The sequence below is a fragment of the Phyllostomus discolor genome, chromosome 8 (genome assembly GCF_004126475.2).
Source record: "Phyllostomus discolor isolate MPI-MPIP mPhyDis1 chromosome 8, mPhyDis1.pri.v3, whole genome shotgun sequence".
In the NCBI taxonomy this organism is placed as follows: domain Eukaryota; kingdom Metazoa; phylum Chordata; class Mammalia; order Chiroptera; family Phyllostomidae; genus Phyllostomus; species Phyllostomus discolor.
In genome coordinates, this window is record NC_040910.2 from 20,209,746 (window position 1) to 20,233,634 (window position 23,889).

General features: G+C 48.2%; 1 protein-coding gene across 1 annotated transcript in view; it reads left to right on the plus strand.

The window, feature by feature from the left end:
• The window catches only part of TMEM131L (transmembrane 131 like), a 139,627-nt gene extending 115,738 nt beyond the window's left edge, over positions 1-23,889 (plus strand). Inside the window, exons 26-35 of the mRNA XM_028520060.1 lie at positions 3,221-3,369; positions 9,161-9,285; positions 12,062-12,228; positions 13,984-14,169; positions 15,345-15,423; positions 16,313-16,395; positions 19,735-19,855; positions 21,022-21,113; positions 22,624-22,763; positions 23,477-23,889. Of these exons, the coding sequence (XP_028375861.1) occupies positions 3,221-3,369; positions 9,161-9,285; positions 12,062-12,228; positions 13,984-14,169; positions 15,345-15,423; positions 16,313-16,395; positions 19,735-19,855; positions 21,022-21,113; positions 22,624-22,763; positions 23,477-23,752 (1,418 nt within the window). The 3' untranslated portion in view covers positions 23,753-23,889. The remainder of the gene's footprint in view (positions 1-3,220; positions 3,370-9,160; positions 9,286-12,061; positions 12,229-13,983; positions 14,170-15,344; positions 15,424-16,312; positions 16,396-19,734; positions 19,856-21,021; positions 21,114-22,623; positions 22,764-23,476) is intronic.

Sequence of the window (23,889 nt, forward strand, 5' to 3'; positions counted from 1 at the left end):
GACACACTCGCTGCCTTTGGGAGAGGGGGAGGGCAGGGTGCGCCCTCCCTGGAGAGGGCCTGAAGTGCCTTTCTCCACTCACCAGAGCTCCCTCCCTCCCGCAGGCACCTTGAGGATTGTGGCTGCACCTAATGGGGCTTCTTTGTTTTCCCTGAGCACCTTACTGCGTGAAAACAGTGTTCCAAGGCGTATCTGAATGGCTCTGGCTACGAGTTTGTTCTTGGTGGTGGTGGTGGTGGTGGTGTTGAGAAACAGCATTTTCCAAAGAACAGAAAACGTGTGCTGTCTCCTCCTGCCCCTTTCTCTGGCCCCTTCCTGAGCGGCCCACAGTACGTCAGACAGTCAAGTCCCCGATAAAAATGAAGTCTGTGGACAGATTCTCAGGGGCTCTGTTTCCACACACTGGTGTTTTTTGGCCTCAACTTGTCAAACAGCTGGGAAACAGCTACATTTTTCAAACGTTGCTTCCATGTTCCAGCATCTTTTGACCACCTGAGAAGAGTAGGGCTTTCTGTGTGATGTAAATGATCTTTGAAATGTGTCTCTTTCCCAATGTTTATAACTTTTGTTTTTTAACGGTGCAATCAGAATAGCACAGATTTAGAATTAAGGAAAAACTGCTGCTGGCCTCAGCCCTGTGACTGAGGACTAGGTAGCAAAATTGTATTACTGCTTTCTGCTTGTAATAATGTCAAAGATAATAAACTTTTAAATTTAGTAATACCCCAAGCCTTGAAATTAACATGGAAGTTTTCGCTGAATTAGATGCCATCAAAATTCCTGAAATACCAGTCATGCACAAAATATAGCCTTATTTACTTACAGATACTAATAGCTTGAAATGCGAATCTAGCAGTTTACTCCAAATATACTTTATGGTTAGTAAAGCTTTAGGCAGTTATTTTGTTGAGTTTACTTGTTCCTTGTTCTATTTTTTTTTTTTTTATCTTTGTGGCTCAAACACTCTTACTGTGTGAGGTAAATGTAAGAAAGTTGTGTAATACCTAAAGTAAACATGCTGGATACGATTCCATGGGTTGGCTCCATTTTTTTTAAGCGAAATGTGCACTCGAGGTATTTCTGAATTCTTGCCTATTGTCATGTTAGAATCACTCAAAGAATGGATGAAGAGCTTGCTTTTAGAATTCATCTGATCGTCCCAATTCTTGGCCCCACAGAAGGTATTATTAATTTCCTGAGAGTCTCTGTTTTACCACGTTTGGGGGGTAGGTTAGTGCTGAATATCACATTTGGATCTTTGCTAAGAAAATCTGATGACTAATACTTTAGTGCTATTCTTGGCCCGAAGAAAATTTACGGAAATTCATTTCCTTGTGAATGAAGACTGGGGGAAAGTAATGGCACTTTTTTTTTTTTTTTTTGGCAGAGTATTTGTATTCTGCCTCATACTAATGACTTCCAGAATCCAAAATGATGTCTTTATGATTTTCTTTTCTCTTCTGGACCTTGCCTCCTTTCTCTTGGCTGGGCACATTGTTTTCCTCTGTGGGTGTCTGACACCCCGTTTGTGTCCTAGAGGAAGTCACACTCCCCCAGCGTTTTTATAGCCATGTAAACATTTATACAATATTTTTGTTAACAACATAAAGGATGCTTACCTTGTATTTGTTCTTTTAAAAATGTATGCATCTTGCTTTGAGCAAGTTTAACTGGTAGCTTCAGAGTTTCAGAATCAATCAAAAAAAAAAGGAATTTGGGAATCAGAGGGATTGACCATTCCTTTTGTTTTGAGGCCGAGACAGGGCCCTGACCCCAGCCCCGCAGTCGGGCGGACGGCAGTCCCCACTGGTGTCTGGTTGGGTGTTCGCCTCCCCGGAGCCTGCAGCCGGCTTCCCTGTGACTTGTTGGCACTGTGGCCCTCTGAATCTGTCTCAGGTGATAGAGTTATCAGAGGATCATAAAGAAAAAGGAGAAGGTATCAAAATACTGTGTTTCATGTTACAACACTGAGGCCAATTAGTGTAGAGTAGAAGTTGATGTGACTTTTTTTTAAAATAAACAATAGAAACAATAGAAGAAATGTACTGAAGGAAGTCGCTTGAAAGAAAAATGGAAAAATTATGTTTTCAGATGAGGTTTCTACCAACACCACCCCTGGGCCGTAGGATTCACCTGTCACTCTTTCCTCAGCTTCCGGCCGCCGCTCCCGGGGCAGGTGGGCATGCCCTGTAGCAGGGCCTGCCCTGGAAGAGTGCGTGTGTCCTTTGATGCTCGCTCATTGTATCTGCTCAGGTTGTATCTTTTTAACAGTCGGTGCAGGTAGGCAGGTAAGGTGGTATTTTCATTTTACAAATAAGGAAACTAAAGCTCTGACAGCTTCAGAGACTGACTTGATCATATAACTAATTAGTGGCTGAGTCGTGACCAGAGCTTAAGTCTTGACCCCTCTGTCGCCTTCCCCTAGCTTTTTATAAAATTGTGGTAAAATAGGCGTAACATAAAATTTACCATTTTAAATGATATAGCTCAGTGGCATTAAGAGCATTCACCTTGGCGTACAATCATCACCATGCCCCATTTCAGAACTTTAACACCCTCCCAAACAGACACTCTGTACCCATGGGACAACAGTTACCCATAGCGCCCTCCGCCCCAGCCCCTGGTAGCCAGCATTCTATTTTTTATCTCTGGGAATTGATGGCGCTACGTCCCACAAACAAGTACAAGCAGATAACATTGTCCTTTTGTGTCTGGCTCATCTCACTCGGGCGTGATGTCCGCAAGGTTCATCCGTGTAGTGGCATGTGTCGGAATTGCGTTCCTTTTTCCTCCCACCTCAACCATTTTTGAGTGCACAGTTCAGTAGTGTTAAGTATATCCACGTTGTCGCGCAAGGAATCATTTCTTGTTACGACTGAATGGTATTCCATTGTACATGGACTACATTTCGTTTATAAATTTATCTTGACTTTGGGGTTGTTTGTATCTTTTGATGTTTATGAATGTTGCCCCTGTGAATGATGCTGTGCCCCTCCCTTTTGCCCCCTGACCTCTCTTAGAGGCTGTTTGTAGAACTCTTAATACAAGGGCGTTTTCACCTGTAAACAAAATACATTCCTAGAGCATCGTGGATGTCAAAACCAATCCTTAAGTCTAAGTCTCATTAAATGAGACTGTGTGGTGGTGGAAAGAGACTTAACTCTGGGGAATATGAATGGAAATCATTAGCTGGAAATTGAATCGTTTTTATTTATTCAAGGGAATAACCAGCAAGTGCCTGTCAAGAATGAAGTAGACAATTGTGAAACTTTGAGAAAGCTTGACACAAAGTCTTCTTCAGAAAAGAAGATTCACAAAGCATCTAAAGAAGACACATGTTCTGAGAAGCAGGACATACCTTCTGTTGAGGTCTGTACTTTTTTTTTTTTTTGCCAATTAGAACAAAACCCATTCTGGGGGCTTAGAGTGCAAATATCTGTGTAATAACTCATCCTTTTAAAAAAAGGTAGTTAACATTGATCATTGGTGAGTTGGGTATATTCAGAAAGTTTATTTATCTTCTAATCATACAGGAGATAGAATTTTTAGAGATGTCAGACAGCGTTTACTCTCAAGAGAAGCTGTTCTTAAGCAAATGGGTCAACTCCTGGGTAAAGAGGATCGAGTAGAACAAGAGCACATGCCCCTTCTCTCCGCCTGTCACCCAATGTCATTTTTTAGGGCGTGATCTTACCTAAAGCACTAGCCAGAATCCGTAGGGGAGGGATGCCTTTTCCCAGGAAATGCCAGGTGACTGATACAGGGGTGGCTGGACTTGGATGGGAGAGAGTGTAGTAGCCGGAGGGAGTCATGGAACCAATGCTTTAATGAAAGGCGGGCCTGGAGCTTATAGTCTGGGAGTTGTCCCTGGAGGTTAGAATTGAAGGATGACCCTGAGTTCTGCGAGGTGTGTGCGGAGAGAAGACCCAGGGCGTGCATCTGAACCCTGGCCAGTGTCAAGGGTGCAGGTACAGCAGGTGGTGCAGGTAAAGCTCAGCCCAGCAGGGAAGATAGGGCATGCCTGCAGGAGCGGAAGCAGTCGTGGACTTGGGGACAGGAGGCATGGATGGGGTTAGGGATGGGAGGCCTGGCTGCTGCCCTGCAGTGAGGTAGAAACCAACGCTGAGATGTGCTGACTTCACAGCTCCGCAGTCTTATGTGCTGGGAGGAGCAGTTGAAACTAGTCATTCCAGGTCTCCATGGTTTGAGGGCCATAAGGAGGAGGTGGCCCAGAGGAAGAGTGCCACAGGGTGCTGTTGGTGGCACTCATTTGCCACCTGTGAGGGCACTATCCCCTCCCCCTCAACTCAGCTCTCAGCTCTAGGGCCAGGCTAGCTCTCTACACTGTGCTCTCGGTTATGGCAGTTTTCTTCATTTATTCAAGTTAGTTATCTTTCGTCCTTTCTGTCTCACTGTGGAGCTCAGACACTTCTTGCACTGGGTCCCATGCATTGCCTGTGTTTCTCCTTCCTCTTCTGGCCCACGAGCCTGCGTAGGGCAGACATCTGCACCGAATGAGTGGTGGCAGCCAGCTCGACAGTCAGGACGCAGCGAGGGCCATAAGGTGCCCGAGTCGGGCACCTGGGGGACTCAGGCTGTGCTCTGTGGGTCAAGGCTGTCCACGTGGTCAGCCAGTCAGCCAAGGTGGATTTCCTGGTGCAGTGTCAGGGCTGCTGCCTGTCACTTCTTTGCTGGCTCATGACTCACTCCCTGTTTTGTAGAACTGGCCTTTAGAACCCTGTGTGAGTATACTTTCCATTTCATTGCTGGTTTGGAGAAAACCATTCTCAATAAACACATTCCCAAGTGCATTGCTCAGTGTTTGTTTTTCTAGAACATTCTTGGGCTTAAGTTTGCCGCTTAGAAAGTTACATAAAAAATATATAGTACACAGGGAACATTTCTCTAGATTTATTGGCAGAGAAGGTTGAGCCCCAGATTTGGGACCACAGACTAAATTTTGACCCTAGGCTTGGCTGTTTATTTTCTTTGAAACAGATTTTTTTTTCCTTAGTAAAGGAATTCATGATTATCATAGAAACATAGAAACGGGAAGAAAAGATCTATCCAAAATGAACTACTTTTCACATTTTTCTGTATTCTGCTTTTTTTTTTGCAAATTTATAAAAATTCAGGATCCTTATTGTGTTTATGTAGCTTTGTCATAATGTTGTCATTCTAAAAATTCTCGCGTTAGAAGTGAACGGGGAGCTTTGTTTTCCGTGGTGACGTAGCATTCCACCATTGAACTGGGCCACAGTCCACACCCTTCCCCTGCAGTTGGACGTTGAAGTCGTTCACAGCTTTTTATTTTCATGAATCACACCACGATGAACTACTTTGTTCTAGAGTCTCCCCTATAGACCCGATACCTCCTTGTTGTAGCTTTCTAGAGTTAGCACGAAAGAGAATCAGCCCAGGCTCCTCCTGTGCGGACGGGTCGCTGTCCAGGGAGGTGGGGGCAATTTCCGTCCCCACGCCTGATGCAAGCAGACACTGAACGCTGGTTTCCCTCTGCTCTTGACAGCACCGTTTTTGTTTGTTCGTTTTTGTTTTTGGCAAAATCTTGGTTTCTCTGGTAGGTGAAGGATTGTGTTTTGGTTTTCATTTGAATGTGCTCTTCTTAATCAGGAAAAGTGAGCCTCTTCCTTCATTTCATTTTTTGTAGAATTCTGAAAACACAACTAAAAAACCCTCCAGTCCTACCGTGAAACTTTTTAAATAAATTGTTTATGCCCTAAGAAGTAAGCGTCCAGCCTGCTCAGAGACAGGCGCTGGTAGCCCACCTGCCCGACTGCCCGCCCCCACCCAGCCCTTGCCTGGTGTGTGCAGCGTGAACACATAGTGCAAACACAGTTGAGTTTTTAAAAACAAAAACGGGAAGACGAGATGTCAGCTGGCCTAAATTTGCCTTTCCTGAAAACATACTTTATGAAATATTTTGATGAACGCTTCCTTTTTTTTTTTTTGCTTTTTTCTGTTCTGTGAATTTGCATTTCCCGTTCTTTGCCCACTTTCCCATTGAATGGTAGTGTTTCTTCTTTTCTGTAAGAACGTGTAAAGCTACTAATTCTCTATCCAATTTGCGTTCCATGTTTTATTTGTTTCCCCTTTCCCTTTCATTTTTATTTGCTTTTACTTATATACATTGACTTTAAGAATACTTTGTGCAGTCAATATGTGATTTCTCTTTTTTGGTTTCTTCCTTTGCTTTTATTAAAACTTAAGAAATCTCACTTCCCTCCCTAGCGATCAGTTAAATTTTCACTTCCATCAGAGAGGTCAGAGAACTCTCTAGAACCAGTAACTGTAATGATCACAGCTCAGTCTTCTATAAACTGCTGACTGTGTGTCAGGTAGAGGAATGCTCACAGTAGCCTTCTGAGGAAGACTAGGGAAACCGAGGCGAAGAGCGGCCAAGTAGCGCTCCCCTGATCGCACAGCCAGGAAGCCCCCGCGAGACTTGGCCCCGGTGGTGAGGCCCCGGAGCTGGGGATCTGTCTCGCTGCCACGCTGCACAGCCGGGCAGTTTCCTGGTTCGTCCTGCCCCCTGCGTGACCCCTCTCTCCCAGGAAGCGGAGCCAGAGCCAGATTGTCTCTCTTCTTCCTCTCACTTCTTGACAAGTGTGTTACTTTGGGTCTCTGGTTTGCTTTCCCTAAACTGTTCCATTCGCTGCTTCCATTGTAGGTCTGTTCCTCCCTCCCTCTCTCTCTCTCTCTCTCTCTCACTCACACACACACACAGCGCGCCAAAGAAAAAGGCTGTTCATTTTTCATTCTTCTGTGTGTTTTCCTCTCATCCATCCTCTGTCCTGTCCCGTCCTGCGTTTGCTCACGGGCACTGCTTCCTGCCTGTGCGTGCAGAATGTGAGGCACTGTCCTCACGTTCACGCTTCTCGATGCTCAGAGAAGGTGACGGTGCTTCTGACCACCAAGCTCCTCTTCTCCGTGGTCCTAAAATTTGTATCCTCTTGTTTGCACATGGTGACAGGGCTAACCAGATCGGTTTGAAAAACAGCCACCAAGTGTAGGAGTGACTACTGTCTCTGACTGCACTTGGAGACTGACCCTTTATTTGTATATGACCCTGGAGGGACAGAAAGGCTGGCTCCAGTCCTTGTTTGAAAAGCCTTTCTTGGTCCTCAAGTGGACAGGGCAGGGGAGGGGAGGGGTGGGGGGGAGGGGAACCCCACCCACCCTCCAAAGTTAGAAATGCACAGGGAGCAATGCATGCCCAAATCCTATGTGACCAGATATCTTTAGTGTCTGTTTAGCATCAAATTTAAGCAATTAGCACAAGGTCCTATAGAATACAGCTCTGTATGTTTAACTTGTCATGTTTTAAAAATACCTTCAGAATCACAAAAAAGTTAGTACATATTTATTGGGGGAAAAATAAAGGAGTATAAAGAAAGCAAATCCCATAATCCCCCCACATACACAGTTACAATGTCATTTATTGGCAGAGTTTATTGTAGTAAGCATACTGCTTTGGTCGGGACACGAGGCTTTCGACACCCCAGACGTAACATGCAGGCCTCAGCAACCTTTCATTTTTCTTCCAAGTCCTGTGTGTGGTAGCCAGGTGTATGTTAGAACCTCCTGAGTTCCCACTCTGATTTCTGGACTAACGTCCTGAAAAAAAGAAGGTACAATGACCCCGTCGTTGCTCTTTGTGAAATGTGGATCCTGAGGGTCGGCAGGAAGAGCTAGGGGACTGGCCCCTGTGAGGTCCCTGGGAAGGCGGTCTCTCCTTCAGAGCCCTGGGGTCTCAATGCATGAGCTCTAGCCCCCTGCCCCTACCCACTCCCCCCCTACCTCCTTCAGTGCGTTTGCTTCATGGGGTAGCAGTGGTGGAAGGAAGAGAAAGAGTTCAGTATTAGAAGACAGTAAACACGTGAGTTACTTTAAAATTTTGAAGGACAAGGGAATCCCCCTTTCTCTGGGCCTATTAGTAGACTATGCCTAATATTTAAAAGAGGAAAGAACCCAAATGAAAAAATGTTATATGTTCAAAACCTATAATTTTTATATATATATAAAATATATAGTTGATCCTTGAACAATTCGGGTTTGACTGCATGGGTCCAGTTGTATATGGGTTTTTCTTTTCAATGAATAATGTAAATGTTATTTTCTCTTCCTTATGATTTTTCTTCATAACATTTTCTGTAGCTCATTTTTTTGTAAGAATGCATACAACACATGAAATAATATGTTAATCAACTGTTCATGTTGTTGGTAAGGCTTCCGGTCAATGGTAGGCTTTTCGTAGTTAAAAATTTTGGGGCGTTAAAAAGTTTTAACAACTATGTTTAGATTACCCATGAAATACGCATTGCCAGTCATTACCCCAAGCTATTTTAGTGCTGACAAATTTTGTAACAAAGATAACATGAACTTCCTCTTTGTAAGCCCAGGTAAACTAAATGTATTACACCGAATACTTTACAAGAAAGTTACATGTGGATTTTCAACTGCATGGGGGGAGTTGGCAACACTAACTCCTGCACTGTTCAAGGGTCAATTGCGTATGTAGCTCCTGCTAAATTAAGTCTTTTCAGAACCACATTTGAAAAACATCAAGCATCTTCTTGCCTTATTTACTCAAAAAGCTTAAACCAGTTGGGAGCGTTCTCCGGAGATTTGGCTGTTCTCCTAAAGTGCATCTATAAACACAAAAATATGCATACACAAGCTACTCCTAGGTTGGGCTTTTACACGATTTCCCTTCAGTGGAGATTCATGGGAACCGCACATTCCAAACTAACAGGTGAAGGCTGGAGATTTATTGCTGCCAAAGTGCACAGCACGCTGACCATGAATTGCTAACAGATGTTTTTCCTTTTTCACTCCTTAGGAGCTTTATAGGCAATGTTTTCTTTTTCTTTTTGCGTGGGTTGAGGGATGTAGAGAGAGAAGGAAAATAAAAACCAACTAGAGTTTGGGAAATGTATGTCTCGGTTTTTGCCAGTGTTTGAACATTTTGAAATTTATATAGAATCGGTCTTCAAAAGTTTATTTTAAAAAGTAATAGGCCCCCTTACTTTTCCAGATTAACCTGACCAAACTTTTTATGAAAAATCCTTTAAAAAATCATAGAGTTTTTAAAATGTATTAATATATTTAGTTGGTTTAAGTTTTTCCCCTCTCTCTTTAGCAAGAAGATCCTTATAGGAAGAAGAAGCTGCAGGAGAAAAAAGAAGGAAATTTACAAAATTTAAATTGGAATAAAAATCGAACGTGTAGAAAAAACAAGAAAAGGGGAGCTGCTCAGGTCTTGAGGTTTGTAATTTTTATAATTCCTTGAAGATTTTGATCTATTTTTTACTCTTTAATTTGCATTTAGCCATTATCTTTTAAGCTTATTTTTGTTGTGTTGGCTACAAATAATATGAGACTGTAGATGTTTGTATTTTGAGATAAATGTTGTTTTCCTCTCATTAAATTTATTGGGGTGACATTGGTTCACAAAACCACCCAGGCTTCAAGTGCACACTCAACAAAACACCACATGCGCACTGCATCTCCAGCCCGTCGCCCCAAGCAAAGTCTCTCCCCGTCTCGTCCCCACTGCCCCGAGCTGCCCTCTTCCACCGCCCCCACCCCCGTCCCTCTGGCTGTCACCACGCTGTTGTCTCTGTCTGTGTGTTTTACCTTCTTCCATCCATGTTGATTTTAAGGACAGCTATGTGTTTCTGAGATCAATGTTCTTAAACCTTATGTATTAATATTTTCTGGTTGTGTTTTCATTTATTTTGTTAAAAGTACCTTCGAGTGCACAGATTTTCCAGATTTTTACTTTATAAACTGCTAAAAGCTGTGGGAGGTTTTAGAGGAAAAGCCTAAGTCGGGCTCCGTGCCAGGACCCGACCATGAAAGGGGGTAGTCGCCACTCAGGGCCACTGCAGGTCTGTTCTGCTGAAGCTGCGGGAGGGAGGGGCCCAGACGTTTTGTGGTTGCTGAGAGCCCCTGAGCCAGAGAGGGTCAGAGCCAGCGAGGGAACCAGGCTGTAGGGGGCGCTCTCCTGCGGCAGCCCTGCTACCTCAGGACACTTAATCTCCCTGAGCCTTTCTTTTCCGATCAGTAAAATGAAGGAGCTGACAGTGTTTATCTGGGAATCCCATATTTCCGTGTTTCTGGAAATATTCTTTAAATCTAATTTTATGTACGTTTCTCAGCTTCAGGTACCGCCCCCCCTCCCCACCCTCCGTCCCCAACCAAGGTCAGTAGTACGTACACTCTGACCCCAGGGGTAGTCTCCGAAGGTCGATTTCTCACACTTAGTATGTGCCCTAGTCAAGAGCCTCCAGGAGGCATGCCCTGCCTCTTCCTCCCGGGGTTGTAGGGGAGCTTTTCATTTTCCAGGGTCCCCTTCCAGGGCCCAGTTTAGGAGACTTAGCTCCAGCTCCCTGACTACTGGAGACTACTGTCTGGGTTTAAACCCCAAGCCCTGGGCATTAAGCCTCTTCCCTCCCAAGTAACCCCTGCATCCTCACGCCCTGGCTGTTTCTCCTTCTGAGTCCTGGCATCTGGGGATTTCTCCCTTGTGAGCCCAGCCAGGTACTTAAATGTGCTGCCGTTCAGTTGCCCCCCAGCTGCTCTAGGTTTGCCTGGGGCCAGGGTTCCACCTGGCTGCATTTCCACTTGTCATTGGAAGGGAAGTGTGGGCAGACAGCCCGCATTGTGGCAAGGACTGCGATGGGAAGCGTGTGGTGCTGGTTACAGTGTCTGCCCTGGCCCCCAGGAGGCTGCATCTGCAGCTCGGACTCGGTGACTCAGCATCATGACATGCTCCCCGGCCAGTCTCAGATGCGCTCTGCGGAGAAGGGCTGGGCACCTCAGGGGTCTTCAGGCGCTGCTGCACCTCCGGCTCATGTGCAGCCATCAGCAAAATGCAAATATGAAAAAAAGCACTAAACTCTTTGTCGGCTTGTTGTTCATACTGAATACTAATTGTAGATGACTAATTATCCTCATATAGGCTGAAATTATCTAGGCTAAATTGATTGAAAGCTGCAATGCAATATCCTGTAGAAAGGAAAGGTATACCTTGTATTCTTTTATGTGTATTTTCATAAAATTTTTATTGACTAATATGGTCACTCTAAAGCTTTATATTTTTGTGACGTGAACCTGTAGTAAGATATGAAATTAGAGTCGAATTTCACTGATTACATGTTACATAGACTCGAGTGTGGATTTCTGACATGCTGAAGAAACAACTTAGAATACGGTTCTCAAGGAGCATGTAGCTAATCAGGATGTTTTGAGAATATGATGCTTAAGAAGTAGGTGGCGGCTGGCTTGTCTGTTTCCTTGGCTGCTGCTTCCGTCTATTTCCTCTTTACTGTGAGCGGCCAGAAAGCTCTGACACCGTGTGCCACGTCTCACATTTCGGATCTTCTTAACTGCCATCCCACAAACCCAACGTGAGGACTGGAAGTGGGCCGTGTGAAACGATCACCTAGGTACCCCGTAGCACTCTCCGCACACGTGGCCGTTGACAAGGTTGCGTGACAGTTCTTCCCTTCAGGAGTTCATGGTCGAGTAGGAGAGGGGTTACCAGTGGGCCGTAGACTCTGCGGGGGAGGAGCGCCATCCTTTGTAGACGCCGCATGTTTTCTAACAATGCCTGGCACATGGTTGTCCCTCAATAAATGTTTGCTGGATGAACGGTTAAGAAGAAAGCTGACCACATGCTCAGCACCCTCCCCCGGGCACCAAGGAAGGCAAGCCAAGAGTCTTGGATTCTGGCCCTGGACTTGGCCGTGTGCCAGCTGGCCCCCAAGTGACTCATGTAACCTGTGGCGTTTCAGTCTTCTTACTGTAAAATGTAAAAATAGACTGAAGGACCTCCAAATTAATTCTAGTTCCAACACAGCAAAATCGTTTTCTTCTGGATATCTTTCCCTTACTCACCATCCTCTCCCATCGGACCCAAGGGGACGAGGTCTCCAGGTGCTCCCTATTCATGTTTTCACCTGTGCTAAGTCTCCTGGAAAGCCGTGTGCACGGATGCACGATAACACCCGAATGGGACTTTCTGCCCCTCTTCCAGGCCTTCTGAACAGAGCGAACTGAAACTCAAGTGCGGTGAGTTTGAAAGGTCCGAGCTGAGCCGTGCCATCGACGTCAGAAGCTGGTGTCCCCAGGAGAGCTCCGGGGAAACGTGTAAGACGGGCCCCGGCGCGGGAAGGAGCTCCCCTGCGGCGCAGAGAGACACAGGTATGGGCCCTGCGGAGCTACCTACGGTGCCCCGGAGGGCGGGGTGGGGGGAGGGGGACTTCTGTGTCCTCGAGGGAGTATCCCCTGTGGGGGAAAGGGCATCTGATGAGATGATCACTTTCCAGGCAGCTTAGCTCACCGAGGCCCGAATGGAAACCTGTCAGGATGAGACTAGAAAGCTAAGATTCTCTTGAGCTCGCACAGGCCTCTAGTGTTGCCGCCTCCTCCCTCCCACCTGCCTGAAATCTGGCCATTCTCACCTGTCCTGGTGCAGCCCGTTGAAGGATAGAATGGTAGCCCTTCTCACAGACCTGAGCCAGGTGGTCCCTGCAGAGTCAGGCCACTCTGCCACCCAAGGAGTTGGGCACGTCCCTGGGAGCAGGTGGCAGAGGGCACCCAGTGCTAGGTCCCAGTTAGGCAGAGCTGGAGGCTCAAGGGCCCCTGAAGTTGCCAGGACAGGTGGGGTGGGGTGTGGGGTGGGGGGAGGTGTGATCCCGCCAGCCAGCCCCCACGTTCCCAGTCACATGCCCGGGGCAGTGCGCACAGGCTGCGGAATTAGTGGGTTTCTGTCTTTGTCTGTTGTTCATTCCCAGGCACGTGTGTGGCTTTTAGGTCTTATTGGAGCTTCTCCCCACCCACACATAAATAACACTTCAAAGCTCTTAGTGTGTATCTTAATTAAAGTGAGGGGGGAAATTACCTACAAATCTCAGTCCAATCAACTAGCCTTGGTTTTATTTTTTAATTTTTTATTTGATCAGTGAGAGAGAGAGAAGGTGGGTGGGAACATCAATTGGTTGTTCCTCTTATGTATGCATTCATTGGTTGATTCTTGGATGTGCCCTGACTGGGAATCAAACCTGCAACCTTGGCATGTGAGGATGACGCTCGAACTAGCTGAGCTCTCTGGCCAGGGCTAGCCTCAATTTTGTTGATAGAAGTGTTTGTTATTCCAAGAACCATTTTTAGGTCAAGGTTGTTGTTGGTAAGGACCAAATAAGCCCCCAACAACTTTCATTGCCTGTCCCATAGGCAGAGGAGACATAGCTCATCCCCGCTGTTTCCCAAAGTCCCATCGTTAGTTTCAGCTCACTCCTTTCTTCTCATTCAACGAGCAAAGTTAGCTGACCCCGAAGTCGAGCCTTGCTGTCTTCGGCATTCCACCTTTCTCTTAGCAGCACGATTTACAATAGCTAGATGCTGGAAGCAACCAAGATGCCCATCAGTAAATGAATGGATCAAAAAACTATGGTACATTTACACAATGGAATTCTATGCAGCAGAAAGAAAGAAGGAGCTCCTACCCTTTGCAAAAGCATGGATGCAACTGGAAAGTATTATGCTAAGCAAAATAAGCCAGGCAGTGAAAGACAAATACCATATGATCTCACCTTTAACAGGAACCTAAACAACAAAACAAAGAAACAAGCAAAATATAACCAAAGACACTGAAATAGAGGACAGGCTGACGGTGACCGGAGGGGAGAGGAGGGAATTTAAGAGGACAGTGGGAAGGGTTCACAGGAACAAACTTAAAGGACACATGGTCATAAACTAGGGGAAGGGTGGTAATGGGAGGGAAGTGGGGAGGGGTGGGAGGGGGGACTGGATTGGGAGTAAAAAGGAGAAAACTGTATTTAAACAATGATTAAAAAAAAGAATGAACAGTAAAAAAAAAAAAAGAAAAAAAGAAATGACATCGAGTTGAAACTTCAGTGACACCTGGGGTCAGCTCTCCTCTCTTCCCTCCCGCAGAGGGTTACTTCCAGAAGCCTGGGGAGAAGCGTGGGGAGAAGTCGGGCTCCGACTCCAGCTCAGACTGTGGCAGCTCCTCGGGCAGTGTGCGCGCCAGCCGGGGCAGCTGGGGCAGCTGGAGCAGCAGCAGCAGCTCCGACGGGGACAAGAAGCCCGCGGCGGGCCCTCAGCACTTCCTGCCGGCCGGTGAGTGCTCCCGGCAGGCCCGTGCGCCGGCCTCTGGGGCCTGCAGTGAGGCCAGGAAAGGAGGGCTTGTTCGAGAGCCCAGGGCACTAGCCATGTAGACCTAGACAAAGCCTCACATGTGATTTCAGTCCGTGCTTCCTGGCCTTTAAAAAACATTGTCGGGCTCCTACCTTCCCTAGGAGCCTTGTGAGTTATTGTCGTCCTCGGAACCTGCATGAAGTTGTAATACCACTGAGGTTCCTCCCTGTAATCTGTTTAGTGCTGTGTACTGAGCACAGAAAGATAAGATCTTCTCAAGAAACACCCAGTCCTGGCCTCGGGGGATCCATGCCGGGAGCTCAGGGGCGTGGGGGAAGGGAGGCTCTCTGCATTTTCTGGACAGCAGAGCTGGTTTTCTCGGCCCAAGGAGTCTTGGTCTCCACCGCTGGCCCCGAACACAGCTCCGTCCACTGCTGAAGACAGTTTGCCTCATGATGCTAACGCAAGCGTTTTTCAATTGCAGTCCTTAACATTAACACAAGATGGAAGTGTAGCTTCTGCCAGGGGGGAAAGGCTGACAGAAGGATGATAAAAATTTGAGGGCTATGTAATATTGGGAAAATGTCTTCAATATAATTAATGGTGTAAAAGATCAACAGGGCAAAGTATATATGAGATGTGACCTCAATTCTGCGCATATATGTACATATAACAGAGATTGTAAGCACTGTCATGTTGATAATGATATATAATTACCTGTTGATAATGATATATAATTATAGGTGTCTTGTCTTTTTCTTTTTTAAATGTTTGTTTATTTTTATAGATTTCCTACAATGAACATGCTGCTTTTATAAACTGGAGGGGTCTATTTATGTAGCGAAATTTCTTTTCTCAGAAAAATCACCCTTAATAAGTTCTGTAATATTCATGGTTTCAGCTTTTTCTCCATAATTACAACATTATTAAGCCAAAATATATAAATCTAAAGGTTAGGTTTTATTACGTTTTCAGTGAAAAGATAAATTATCAAAGACATTTTAAAAATCCCATCACTGAATGTGTGACTGTGAGTGTAAAGTGAAAAATAAGTCACTCATTGGGGTTAATGATATTAACCCCGTTTGCATTATAATACATCGTGCCATTGAATCATGTTTGTGAAAGCTTGTAATGATTTATATTTTTTTACTCAGGAGATCGCGTGCCACAGAATGACTTCCCGTCGGACACGCCCATTGCCCTGAACCTTTGCCATAACATCTGCAGCCCCACGTAAGTTTTCGACCTTGGCCTTCCCGGTATGTTTCATGTACTGCTGTTTGTGCCAGTGTGGTTCTTCCTTGCACTTGGTCCTGTCCTGCAGGTTGAAGTAGGAGAGCTTGGTAAGGACTTGAGGAAGTAGAATCCGATTTTACAAGTAATTCAGAAAAAAAGCAGGATCCTTCCAAGTGAGCATGGCTCATGTCTGGGTGCCTCTGGTATTGCCGGTCCCCTCTGGGATGTGACCATGTTAGGAAGCCCCCCCTCCTGAGAGCACAAGGAGGAAACTGTACTGACCGGAAGGATGGGCATCCTCTCCCTTTGGCTGGGACTTGAAGTAAAGCTGAGCATTGGCAACCTGGTGATACGCGATGTTTACAGCCCCTCCGAATGATGCTCACAGGAGCACCGGATGAAATAAACCAGCACCTCTCACTGAGTGGGAGAGGAGGGTGTGCGGGAGGAAGGGCTTCGGAATGAGGAAAGGAATCGGTTTTCTTAAGGCATCAGCCTGATGGCGCTAAACTTAAATTGGTGAGTTGGTGAAAAAAGCTCAGCTAGGTGCAAGGAAGGCTCTGTGAGAACTGTCTTTGTTCCGGGAAGAGAGCGAGCTAGGGGTCCAGGCTTGCTGCCAGTGGGTGGCAGGCGGAGAGGAAACTGTAGACAACCGTAGTGACCTGAGGTCAAGTGGTGTCGTTGTTGCTTATTAAAGGAAGGCTTTGCTGGATCTTGGGAATTTAATATTCCTCAGCCCTTTCCGGGCTGTGTACCATTATGTCTCCAGTGTGTATTTTTCTTGAGGGAAGAATCCCTGTAAAAATTCAGTCACACTTGGTTATACAAATTCTGCATTCCCTTGTACAGAAACAACGAGCAATCGTCATTTTCTCTCTCTCCCCAGGGGCGTGAGCAATCTCCCACAGTATGCAGAGCCTCCCTGTCCCAGTCTTCCTGCTGGGCCCGCAGGCGTTGAAGAAGAGAAAGGTGAGGCTCCCACATCTTGCTCCAGACACCAGCCAGGTGCTCTGTGTTATGGGCTGGGGGCGGGGGCGTGTGGGGAGGCTTGAGAAGCCACGCTGGTTGGGTGGGGCAGAGCCATTGCCCAGTGTCCTCTTCTCTAAGCCATGTCACTGGGCTTGTGTGCATTGGGAAGACACCTGCCTTCTGCACCGGCGTCATCAGGAGCCTCAGGCTGCCCCCTCTGCGCTGACCCAAGCTCCCTCCTTACAGCTGAGGCACAGGGCCCATGGCCCTGGTATGGTGCAGGGCTACCTCTGCATGTAGTTCCCCTTTCCCAGTGGTGAGGCCCAGCTGGAGGGCACACCAAGGGTGAGTTTCAAGCTTCTTAGCCTACGTCTGCTTTTCCTGCTCCCTCCTCCTCTTCCCCACTTCCCCATGCCCTACAAGTCCATTAACTGGCCTTGGCAGCCTCAGAGACCAGCCTTGCTCCAGCACCAGGCCAGAGACCGGGGGCCCAGCCCCTGTGGGCCCCCAGTACCTGGGAGAGGACGGCAGCCTGGGAGCTGGAAATGGGAGTGGGTCAGAAGGAAACCCCACTCCCACCTGGGGCCTCTCTGTGGGGGGCTAACTCCAGTCCCCCCTCATTTTCCTTCTCCTCTTCTTCGTTACCTCCCTTTGCCCTCGTCTCCTGTTTCCTTCTGCGGCCCCCCTCGCTACCTAGTGAGCGTCAGGAATCGCAGCAGGGCAAGCCCATGACCTCCACTCCCACACGCATGCTTGATCTTGCGTATCCATGTTATCCTGATTGAAAAGCTTTCTACACTAGGGGGCAGGAGCCTTACTCTGAAAGTTGAAGGCTTCTATGCTGTTCCTTGCATACATTTTGGACTTGCTGTCTAATTATCCACGTAAATAAATTAATTGTGAGCTGGATCTAATGACTAGTCCAGGAAAGTCAGTGTTTTCAGTTGTTAAAAAAGTAGTAACTTGCTCAGGCAAGGTCTGGGCGAGGTTTCGATGGGGACAACCTTTATCTTTCAGGCAATAGAGAAGAGAGAGGATGTAGTTAATGGGGGAAAACAAAAACTGTGTCCAAACAGACCTCACCGCGTGACTGTGTTGTCGGTGGGGAATTCCATGTCATCTGGTGCCTTAATCCACGGGTTTGTGTCTGTGCGTTTCAGGGGCCTTTTATCTTGTTCCTGTGAACAATCTGCGGTTACTTGTTGACCGCCTGTTGCAGTCCTTGGTTAGGGTGACATCACTAGAGCGATGACCCCGTTCACGATTGCTGTCCACAAAACTTTGGTCCCGCCCCCTGTGGACTGCCCCTCACCCGAGTCGGCGTGCTTTTGTTCTTGCCCAGCTTCAGTTCCCTGATCCACAGTCACAGGCATGTCCTTGCTTCCTGTCCCTTTGTTCGCCGGGTTCACCTTCCAGAACCTCAGCCACGGCTTTGCCCAGTGCTCCAGCCCCTCTGCCTGCTCGCGTGCCAGTGAGCCAGACCGGAGAACGGCGTCCCCACATGCCGACCGGCTGCTCTGCGAATTCGTGACCGCTGGCTGCATGTGGGCCCCGCTGCTGCACGTCCCCGGTCCCTTCACCTGCCACTCTTTTCCTGACCACACTTCCGGTGCCTTCTGCCTCATTCTCTTAGCTGATCTTGCTTCCTGTGTAACTGGGAAGGAGAGAAGCAGTCAAGTCCTTCAGGAGGCTGCCCCCATCATGAATGGTCAGTGTGACCCTCCTTTCCAGGGACGCTGTGGAGCACATTTTGCACCCCTCCTCCCTCATCAGTTTTTCTCGAATCGGCATACGGATGTGCTGCATGTGGTCCTGCCCTCTGTGGCATCTGTGACGCTGGAAACGCGGCCATGTCCAGTGCAGTGATGGACCCAGGGAGCAGTGTGGCCGGTCGGGGAGGTGTAGGTGATTCCAGTCCACCTTCTCAGATGATGGGCCCTTGGCAGGGGCCTCTACCTGAGTGGCTCAGAAGGTTCCAACAGAACCCAAGATTCATTCCCACATTCCACAGCCCCAAAGGGGTCTTCTGCCTGCCAGTCTGCTGCTTGCCAACCAACAGACCAATCAAACATGTGGGCCATGGTTAATAGCCTAAGAGTCAGTAAAAAGACAGAAGCCCAAGAGGAGAGTTGGCCCTGAGCTATGAGAACCACCGTGGGTCAGCCCCCCGAGCAGAGTGACCGTGTGTGATCTTGGTGCTGCCCAGTGGGTGCTGAGGTGGACAGTGGCGTGGCCCGGTGCACACTGTCAGGTCTCAGCCAACCCTGCCACCAGGGCGCCAGGCTCGGGGGAACCTCAGTGAATCAAGGGGCCCAGTGATCCAGCTTTGCTTCAGGTAGCAGAGAGGGGGACTGAGTTTCCCTGGGGGAACAGCAGCCATTCTTTGCCCGTGTGAAACTGAGCTAAGGCTGGGGCCCAGCCAGGCGCTCGAGCATCATTGTGTTTGCTCTGAGGCCCCTTGGTCCCAGGTGTCTCGGGGGTGACTCAGACAGGCCCAGATGCTCGTATACAGTGTGAGTTGCATCACAGAAGGAACCTTGAGCTCAGAGAACCCGTATCTTTTATAAAAGGCAGTAAGCACGCCTCCCTCTGCCCAGAGGGAGTCACTGCATGTTGCAAGCCTTTCGTGTCACCAACATCCTTAAACAGATAGTCCAGAAGAAAGCCATTCAGGGCCTCTGCTTGCAAGGAGCACAGAAATGTGAGAAGCCCGTGGAGGCGTATTTCCTGGCAGTCACGCACCCCATCCCCCACTGCTCACCTCTGACCCCGTCCTTGCTGGCCACACGGTGTCCTTGCCGTCCTGGACTCTCGAGGCACACTCCCGCTTGGGGGACATCACCGTCAGCACTGCTCCCTGTGCCTGGAGCACACCTCCCCCATGCTTCCTTGGCTCGCTTCTCACCTCCTTCCCGTCTTGGATGGCTTGGATATTCCCTCCATGAGGCCTTCGACAGCTCTGTTTTAAAGCCACCATGGCTGCATCACAGCACTGCGAGCCTCAGCCATACACTACCCTGTGGTCTTCTGTCCCTGTCCGCTGGAATGTGCACCTGTCAACTGCCGAGCTGGCGTCTGTAACAGGGCCTTGAGGAAAGTGGGGCCCTGTGTCATTGTCAAGTCATTGTAAGCGTCTCGTTATCTGGGTCAGGAGATAGCCGTACACTGTCTGAGATGAAGGTCAAAGCCGTGTGCTCTGTTTCTGCTTTATATTCTGAAAGAATATGTCAAAAGGAGTCAGGAAAGCAGACGTGGTCAGTGTGTGTGTGTGGGGGGGTGATGTGGGGGCGTTTTCCGGAGGGAAGAAGGGGGACTTAGAGGCCTTGCTCTCTTCCTTAGGTCTCTACCCACCTGGAGACCTGTGGCCCACGCCGCCCGTGTGCATGACCAGCGGCTTCAACTGCACTCTGGAGAGCACCGTGCCTGGCGTGATGCAGGGGCCAGCTCCAGTTCACAATAGGTACAGGCGTCTTGGCTGAGGGCTGCCGTGCTCAGCCTGAGGGCCCACAGTGGGGATTTGGATCCTGCCGGTTAGGGGGTCCTTGGGATCGAGGTCCAGGCTTCCCTCCCCAGCTGCCTTAGCCAGTAGTTACCGCCTGCCGTTTGGAGTTTCACTGTGATGTCTGAGAAAAAAACGAGTCAGGCGTGGAGAGAAACGTGAAAGGAAGTAAAAGTGATATATAGCATAGCTGGTGACCATGACATTCCTTTCCTTTTTTAGAGTAAAAAGACGATGCTATTAGATGCTGTTATGCTATTAGAGGCAAAACTGAAAAAGCTATCATTCCTAATCCCGCCCCCAACAGGGGCGAAGATTTCCATGATGCTAACCGTGAACACATTTAAATTGTTAGATTAAATGATCTGAGTGTTGAAAAACAGGCATAAAATGGCCATTCCTGAAATTTGCTTAAGACTGTTACTGTGTCGCTGGATGAGGAAAGCTTGAGAAAATGTTCCTGTCTGTGCGTGATCACAGAACCCACTTGAATTCTTGGAGGGAGGTGATCGGCTTCTTACAGTGGCATCTACTTCCTCGAGTCCACAGTGAGCATGCGCTCTGCAGCCTCGATCAGATCGTCGTGGATCAGAGCCGTTACGGTTGTGATCACGTCCCTAACACGAGTGCCGGCCTTGCTCCGAGTGCAAGGTGGACATTGTTATAGCAGAACATGCACGAGTCCTTCAGGTGTGAGCTGAGACACTTCAGGGCCTCTTCCGCAGCTCTAGTTAGCCACGGCCTCGGCTTCTGCCTCTGGTTAGACTTCGGCCTGGCTACAGGGGAAGTGTGCTCCTCATCCGAGCCATCCGCCCTGCCGTGGGGTGCCGTTGGTGACGGCCGTGAAATCAATCTTTGATTTTGTGAAGGCACTGTCTTTTTGCCATGTGAAATGCGCACCCACATCTTAGTACCAATTCCCATGTATAATGCGCCTCCTTATTTTTCCCTCAAAAATCTGGGCAAAAAAATGCGCATTATGCACAGCAATATATGGTGCCTCTTTTATTTTCCAAAATTGGAGACTTAGCGGTGATGAGGATGCCGGGCAATAAAGCTGCTTTCCTCTTTCTTTGCGCACTCTGTGGATGCCCTGTTTCTGAAACGGGACCTCTGGTTTTTTGCAGCAGTTTCATTGACTGGAACGCCACCTGCGAAGGCCAGTTCCCCGGTGTGTACTGCCCCTTGGAGCTGAGCAACTACAACGCCTTTCCAGAAGGTAAATGCTGCTCAAACGGCCCCAGTGCCACGCTTTAGTCCTCGGAGAGCCCCAGGTGGAGTGCGTGGCCTTCAGGAGATCGTGCCTTAAATGAAATTAGATACAGTCGACATAACCTTGTATTAGTTTCAGGTGTACAACATAATGATTCACTATTTGTGTATTTTGAGAAATGATCACCCGGCGGTAAGTCTAGTTAACATCCATCACCGCACATAGTTTACAGTTTTTGTTCTAGAGATAAGAACTTCAAGATTTAGTCCTAGCAGCTTCTAATATACAAGACAACGTTATTCACTTCAGTCACCACGGTGTACGTCGGATCCCCAGGACTTACTTATTTCATAACTGGGAGTTTGTGCTTTTTCACCCCTTTCACCCATTTATTCTACTCGCCAGCACCCCACCTCTGGCAGCCACCCATCTGCTACTGTATTTGTGGGCTTGTGTGTGTGGTTGCTGTTTATGTTGTTGCTACGAATGTGCCTTTAACCGTGCGTGACCTTTAAGAATGACCTTAGGGAGGGAGGCTGCCGAGTGCCTTTGCGTGGGTCTAGCTCTGCCTACCTGCCGTATATCATTTTACATGGCCTCAAAAAGCCCCTTAAACCTGGGTGTCTGGGGGCTTCTATCAATGAACCTAATCTGTTTCGTCCTTCAAAGGGGACTGAGTCGTTTGGATTTATGTGGATCATCCATAGGGAGGCTGGGGCTTTTGTTGTGGGCGGCCACCTGCTTGCCTCTCTCGGGGCCCCCCACTCCCCTGCCCCTGAGTGGTGCTGCAGAGGAAGGAAAGACGCTTGCAGGGGAAATTGTGGAAAATTGCTGATGCTTGGGTTCAAGCACCTGTCATAAAAAATAATAAGAGAGATGAGGTTTCCCTGATGGACTGGAAAGAGCTGTTATTGCACATTACAGGATGATCAGGATGTCTCATACTAGAGCTACCTTAGCAGAGACAGAGTGAGCGGTATTTTAGACGTTGCACTTGTGGATTTGGAAACGTGCATTGCTCCACGCTAACCACAGGGGGGTGCTGTGGTGACTTTCTTCCTATGCTTATGAGGCTTGGGTGTACTGTCCTCTTAGCTAAGCGCTTGGTTTGGTGTTGCTTTTATCAGTCCAAACCTCACATACGCAGGTGGCGGAGGTTGGCGTGACAGGTAATAAAGTAAAATGTTAAGGACTGGGCAGAGTCTCGACACTATTCAGATCTGTAGTTGCATTATGGTGTATTCGAAAGATACCCATCAAATGATCAAATGTAGAACACCAAGCCCCCAGAGGAAGACTTTCCTCACTGAGGACTTCCCAGGTGATGTGTCTCATAAACGGTTTTAAACTTGAGAGTGACAGTGAAGCTCCTGGTTCACACCAAGTAAGTATTTTATGTCTATCTTTAGTCTGCTAATATAATAGTAAGGCCAGGAAAGCTTTTTTTCGCTGAGAGAGAGAATTCAGTTTGTGCCATAAAAATCTTTACCTGTGTCCATGTCTCCTGCTGTTTCAGAAAACATGAATTACCCCAATGGCTTCCCCTGTCCTGCTGAAATTCAGACAGACTTCACTGATCACAACTCCCAGTCTACCTGGAACGCGCCCCCCAACGTGCCGACCGCCTGGGGACACGCCGGTCTCCTCGGCAATCAGGTCAGTGCTGGCCCGCCTGTGCTGGGCCCTGGGGCAGCTCCCGTTTCCTTCCGGTGGCTCTGAAACCCTGGCCTCGCTTAGCTATGGAGTTGGGTTCGGATCAGCTAAGGCCCACCCTGTGGAGGAGCCTACCATGTCATCGGACAGGGAGGGGCTTGCTGACCTGGACATTGTAGCCACTTCCCAACCACGCCGAGCAGGGATGGTCTGTAGGTGGAATTGAATTGGGGCCAGGAAGCCCCCCGTGACACAGCTGACCCCACCGACCTCTCCATCGGTGATGACAGATGAGGTGAAAGTTGCAGAAAGGCCATCACCCGGTGGCCGGGGACTGCTGGGCCCTGAGGGCTTCCTGCACACGCACCCTGAGCACCGTGCGTGCCGTGTGCAGCCTGAGCGCCGTTCCTTGCTTAAAACCCCGACACCTTCCCCCTCTCGGGTGCACTCAGAAGTTTTTTACAGCTTACACTTGAACTCTGGGTGCTTCCTTGGGTGGCAAATCAGTTGATCCAGTTAGATGAGGGTCCCTAACGCTCTGCCTGAGGAAAAGGGAGTTAAAGCAGCCCCGGTGGTTGAGAATAGATTGATAACATCCAGCAACTTGGATGGGTAGCCTTGTGGTATCCGCTTTATCCTTGACATTGCCTTCTAAGACATCTTTTTAAAAAAACAAACAAACTTATCTTCTCTCCCCCTCCTCGTTTGCACTTCAGCCCTACCTCACGAGCACCCGAAGCTTATCTCCGATGTCCGGGCTCTTCGGCTCCATCTGGGCCCCGCAGAGCGACGTGTATGAGAACTGCTGCCCCGTCAGCTCCCCCGCGGAGCACCCGGCTCACATGGAAAGCCCCGCGGTCATGTGCAAGGAGTACTACCCAGGGTTCGACCCGTTTCGTGCCTACATGAACCTAGACATATGGACTACCACGGCCAACAGGAATGCAAATTTCCCCCTGTCTAGGGACTCGAGTTACTGTGGGAACGTGTGAGAAGAATTTGATTTTTAAACAATGTGAATAAACAAGCTTGTGTTTTGATGACTAGCGTAAACTGGTTCTTGGGATAGATTATGGATATTGGTGAATATTTTGGCACTTTTATATGGAAATAAACTTTTTAAATGAAA